Consider the following 6,000-nt stretch of genomic DNA (forward strand, 5'->3'; position numbering starts at 1 on the left):
GGCACAGACAGAACTGGAAATGAACTGAGTCAAAAGCTACCAGGAAAACCCCAATTTCATGGCAGTATGATCAAAGAAACCTAACCAACAATAATCATAAAATGTGGAGCGGAACACCCACAGTAAACTTCACCATCTCAGTTCCACCAATGATCAACTGGGAAAGGATTTAAAGAGACCTTATTTTCTAGTTCTTAAAGTGCTAACACCTGCCTCATGACCTAGACAGAAACTTCTTCTCTGTGTATTCTACCAAATCCGTAACTCTGGTCTAAGCATGAGAAATCCCTAGGAGAACTCACACTGAGCCACCCTACCAAGCATGACTCGTACTCATCGACAGCAGCCAAGGTGCTCCTTTCAATAGTGAAAACCAGAAAGTAGTATGATAGGGCATCTCTTGGGTATATTCCCAAGAGTGGTATTGCTGGGTCCAGGGGTAGGTTGATCCCGAATTTCTTGAGAAACCGCCACACTACTTTCCAAAGTGGTTGCACAAGTTTGCATTCCCACCAGCAATGGATGAGTGGACCCCTTTCTCCACAACCTCTCCAGCAAAGGCTATCATTGGTGTTTTTGATTTTAGCCTTTCTGACAGGTGTAAGATGGTATCTTAAGTTGTCTTAAATTGCATTTCCCTGATCGCTAAGGAAGTTGAGCATGACCTTAAGTGTCTTTTGGCCATTTGAACTTCTGCTCAACTATGTTCATAGCAGCATTGTTTGTAATAGCCAGAACCTGGAAACAACCTAGATGCCCTTCAATGGAAGAATGGATGGAGAAAGTATGGAATATATACATATTAGAGCACTACTCAGCAGTAAAAAACAATGATTTCTTGAATTTTGCATGCAAATGGACGGAAATAGAAAACACTATCCTGAGTGAGGTAAACCAGATCCAAAAAGAGGAACATGGGATGTACTTACTCATATTTGGTTTCTAGCCATAAATAAAGGACATTGAGCCTATAATTTGTGATCCTAGAGAAGCTAAATAAGAAGGTGAACCCAAAGAAAAACATATAGTCATCCTCCTGTGTAGTATGAGCTGCGGGCCTGCTTTTCATCCCACCCGGCTCCTGCACAGCTAGCTTTACACCAGAAATAACAACACACAAACTGTATTCTTTTAAACACTGCTTGGCCCATTAACTCTAGCCCTTACAGGCTAATTCTCATATCCCGATCAACCCATCTCTAATAATCTGTGTAGCATCAGTCTTACCGGGAAAGATTCAGCATGTCTGACCTGGCAGCTTACTTCATGGCCTCTGCCTGGGAGAGGGAAGCATGGCCTCTGAGCTCACTTCCTCTTCCTCCTAGCATTCTGTTCTGTTTACTCCTCCCACCTATGTTTTAACCTATGAGGCCAAGCAGTTTCTTTATTACTTAACCAATGACCTTCCTCCATCACTCCTGGATATTAACCTTCATCAGGCGATGAAAGGAGACAGAGACAGAGTCCCACATTGGAGCACCAGACTACAACCCCAAGGTACAAATCAGGAGCAGAAGGAGAGAGAGCACGAGCAAGGAACTCAGGACTGTGAGGGGTGCACCCACACACTGAGACAATGGGGATGTTCTTTCGGGAACTCACCAAGGCCAGCTGGAGTGGGTCTGAAAAAGCATGGGATAAAACCGGACTGGCTGAACATAGCGGACAATGAGGACTGCTGAGAAGTCAAGAACAATGGCACTGGGTTTTGATCCTACTGCACATACTGGCTTTGTGGGAGTCTAGGCTGTTTGGATGCTCACCTTACTAGACCTGGAAGGAGGTGGGAGATCCTTGGACTCCCCACAGGGCAGGGAACCTGGTCTGCTCTTCGGGCTGATGAGAGAAGGGGAGTTGATTGGGGGAGGGGGAGGGATATGGGAGACGGTGGCAGGGAAGAGACAGAAATCTTTAATAAATAAATAATAATAATAATAAGAAAACCAGAAAGTAATCCAGGTTGGAGAATGCACAACAATGAAACATGGGATTCTGCATCAAATCGGATGAAGCAAAACGAGTGCTGGAAAAACTGGCAAAATTAGAACCTGGTTCATACCTAAGGTGATAGCACTGTACAGATGTTAAAAGTTTTGTTTTGATAATCATGAGTGTGTAGTACAAAGTGTATCACAGGCTAGACAGGAACTAATTCTGCAACTCTGGAGATCTTAAGCGCTTTTAGAAGTTTTGTCGTGTAATCAGAAAGTGGCTCTTTCGTCTTTTTGAAACATGTTTCCTTCATCTAACAGTTACATTTTGACTATTGGCAGGAAGAAGAATAAGGCAGTGTTGGCCAAACCTAGGATGAGGAGGGCTAAAAATGAACCAAGGGCTTTTTATATGTGAGCTGAATGATTATAAATAATCTGGCAAAAAAATCTTCTAACGAAGACTATTTCATTGTTTTCAAAATACAACCATGAATGAGTGCTTAAAGAAGGACAGGTCCTGTGTTTGGCCAACGATGACAGGCTTCACTGGACCTAACACCACCGGCCTTTAAACAGCACGTCAGATTGTCATTTCTCTGACTTTGTGATTACTCTCATCTCGTCAGGTTTCAGCAGTTTTCTGTCAAGCAACACCTGACAAAATAAACCATGATTTTCACATAAATTGTAGACATCCACATTGAATATGGTATGATGTGTTCTTATTCGTACTTTCTTCCCTTGTGCCCTTCTTTAAGATATCAGAGACAAAACCCAAAATCTCTCCAGAACTAGGCAAGCACCTGCCACGCCTCTAGCCCTTCTCTCGCTATTTTGTGTTTGAGTGTACTTGTAGCCTTCGGGAGTAAATATGTCACGCTTCTTACCAATGCACTTCTTACATTTCTTAGCCAAGATATTGTTTAAAAAGTTCCCCAAACATTGAAAGAACTTAGGAGTCTCAGTACATCCATTCTAACAAAGCACAACTATGACTCATCTCACCTCAAAGCAGACCATTGCTCCCACTGAGCACCTTAGGGGGGGCACAAGCACAGCCTAAACCAATAACCGAGTAACTTAACCACTTCTTGGTTTGATAAAACCACCTATATGATAAATATGCAATCCTTTCTCTTATAGTATGCTCTTACAAACTATTTTTTTGTTTTGTACAAAGGTTATGAGATGTCATAAAAATGTCCAGTCCATCTGGTTTGAGAATCCAATTCTTCCTTCACATATTTCTGCATCTGCTCACAAAATCCCCTGGACTTCAAAGGAAGCCTTTCAATAGCAAAAGAAGACCCACACAGGAAAAGTGGCCATAAATTTTTAGGAGTCCTTTTCCAAGGCCACTTTAATAATGGCAATATAGGACAGGTATCTCTTTCAGAAACCTAAAATGCCAAAACAGCATCAGTGACTACGGGTTTGCATGGAGATTTATGCTTTCAAACGTTTCTGGTTATAAAAGTGATAGAACTGCAACTCGAAACACATGAGACAAATGCTTAATGTACACTTAAATTATTCTTAATCCCCTATTTAGGATGAACAAACACAACAAAAATGTTAAAGAAGGCTGTTTCCTTCCAGTGTTTTTTTCCTATGTGTAAACACTTATGTACAAAAACTACTGCAATATTCTGAATACAATGTTTACTCTTCGCTATCAGTCTTTCGGCAGGTTTCGCTGGTGTTTCTACACCTAGGTCATCATGTGCACTGCAGAAGCACCCTGACACTCAGCTACATGTCCAGTCATCTTTTTAGTTTGAGACAAAAAAATTGCACTTAATCACCCAGACTGACCTTGAACTTTATAGCACAGTCTGGTCTTGAACTTGTGATCCTCCAGCCTCCACTTCAGGCTCCAGAATAGCAGGAACTACAGGCCTCTGTCATCAGGCCAGGCTTACCCTAGTCTTTCCTGCCATCAATTCTAAGTGATATGCATTATGACACTGCAGAAACGGTACTTTAACACTTAATTATTTTTATTTAAAGCTAAATTAAGGGTTTTAAAATAGTAATCTGCCCTAGAATTTCTTGGTTCCATACACATTAAAATGCCTATCATTTTTATTCTGAAAAATCAAAAATCCCAGACCTCAAGAAAAACAGCATTTGATAATTGCAGCTGGAATCATTTCTTACCGAACACTGTTTCTTAAAACTTAAAGTAACTTTTGAATAGTTGCTTGCTGAGTCTCCTGTATATTGTGTCTTTTATTCTTACGGAATCTTGTGAGGTTTACATTAATGAAGAAAACAGAAGTTCAGAGAATGAGTTTATGGGATGATTAGAAACACAATCTTACATGTTGGTTTTCATCTACACTCATTGGCTATACTTTATCTTCACAGTGATGAACCCACAGGATTTCCAGGCTTGGAAATTAACATGCCAATCAGTTCAGGTATCCCATCTGCTAAAGAAAATAAGCCCAGAGGCTGGAGACTCGATCTGCAGCACAGCTAGCAAACATCCGAAAAAAAGTCAGGAACTTTTAGGATGTTTTCCTAACTTCTAGGCCGGTTTGCTTTTCAATACATTGGTTATGATATGACATTCTCAAGTCACATCTGTCTATGCATTCGTGGCGATGAAGACGCAAGGAGTCAGAATTCATTCCTCAAATTTCCTTCCCTCTCTCAGACCCTACTCCCCTGATAATCTAAGTCAAAAAGCTTTGGTGCGTATCAGAACGAATGACAACATATCTCCTGCCAAGCTTGGCTTTGACAGTAAAGTGCAAATACGGTGGGTCTCAACACAAGGTATCACGCTCAGTGCTGTCAGGCAAGCAGCAGTATGAAGTTCCTTGGCAGCTTGTTGCTGTTGGTTACAGGGCCTGCTAGATACAGGCCTAAGGATGAAGAAAGAACCAGAGCGGTGCACCGGTACTTGCGCACCATCCACGCTGCTAGCTACTGCACGAACCTAAACAGACCTTTTCTGACTTCTCCGCAGCACCCGGGGTAGCCGTTAGGGAAAGGAGGATAAAAACATGACAGACCAGCGTGTAGAACGACCCCAGAGCAACTAAGTTTCAGACACCCGCCCGCTCTTTCAAGAGCCGGCTTCCTGCGTTGCCTGGCAACGGCGGCCACGTGGCCGGTCGGCGGCGCGAGCCTCCCAGCAGCAGCGCCTTATTCTGTCACGTGCGCTTGCGACGTCCCCACGTCGGGGACATTCATAGGCTAGTGGACCTCGGAAAGTGCGGAGGGCTCTTTGCGGGAAACAAGGAGGGAGAAATAAGTGGCCGGAGGGAAGGGGCGCGGAGAGGCGCTGGCGGGACCGGAAGCCTGCTGCAGAGGGCCGGCTCGGGTTACCTGGGGAGCAGGAGTCGCTGCGGGTCCTTTGTGAAGTGCCCGGATGAAGCTCCAGCACCCACGAGCCCTCCGCACGGAGCACAGCGCCATCTTGGGAAGGGCGGAGCCGCCTGGCCCGGAATGACGTCGACGGGCGAGCCCCAGTTGTGCTTACTGCGCATGCGCTAGCCTTCAGGGTGCTTGCTGGCTGATCTAGCTCGTTAGGGACGTTTCCTGCGTTTGCAGAGAAGGTGCGGCCTGGAGTGAGGTGGCACTCGGCTTTAGTGTTCTTCCTACAACCGTCCTCTTTGTGCCAGCTTCCTTGAAGGAGACTATCTGCCCTTGCAAATAAGTTGTTGCGTGTTAGACACGGAAATAACAGGAAATCATCCACCCTAAACAAGGGCTATAAAATAGACCCCAAGGTTCCTGGGAACATGCAGCCCGCGGATTTCCTTGAACATCGAAAATGGCAAAAATAGGCAATCTTCCACCCTGCCGTTTCGAAAATCAGTCACTGACTCTGGCAAAGCCATGCCCGCTCCCCCTCACATCCAATTCATCCTCCCCCCACCACCATCCCTTTCTACTACATACAATGACTTGTCAGACCCCACATGGCTTGCTCTGCTATACTCATGGATACTGAACCAAAGGGCAGTGACCTCCAAGACCATTAAAAATATGATCTCAAGGCTTTGAGGTCAAACTGAGCCTATTCCCTCCCCCTCCCTGACTTTACTTCTTA

The 6,000-nt window shown here is 44.4% G+C and overlaps 1 protein-coding gene across 2 annotated transcripts in view; it reads right to left on the minus strand.

Moving 5' to 3' along the window:
* Wars2 (tryptophanyl tRNA synthetase 2, mitochondrial) overlaps window positions 1–5,403 on the minus strand; it is a 76,208-nt gene extending 70,805 nt beyond the window's left edge. For both annotated transcript variants that reach the window (XM_075981801.1, XM_075981802.1), the window contains exon 1: window positions 5,274–5,403. In XM_075981801.1, the coding sequence (XP_075837916.1) occupies window positions 5,274–5,363 (90 nt within the window). In that variant the 5' untranslated portion in view covers window positions 5,364–5,403. The remainder of the gene's footprint in view (window positions 1–5,273) is intronic.
* Between the last annotated feature and the right edge of the window lie 597 nt (window positions 5,404–6,000).

The sequence above is a fragment of the Microtus pennsylvanicus genome, chromosome 7, assembly GCF_037038515.1.
Source record: "Microtus pennsylvanicus isolate mMicPen1 chromosome 7, mMicPen1.hap1, whole genome shotgun sequence".
NCBI lineage: Eukaryota > Metazoa > Chordata > Mammalia > Rodentia > Cricetidae > Microtus > Microtus pennsylvanicus.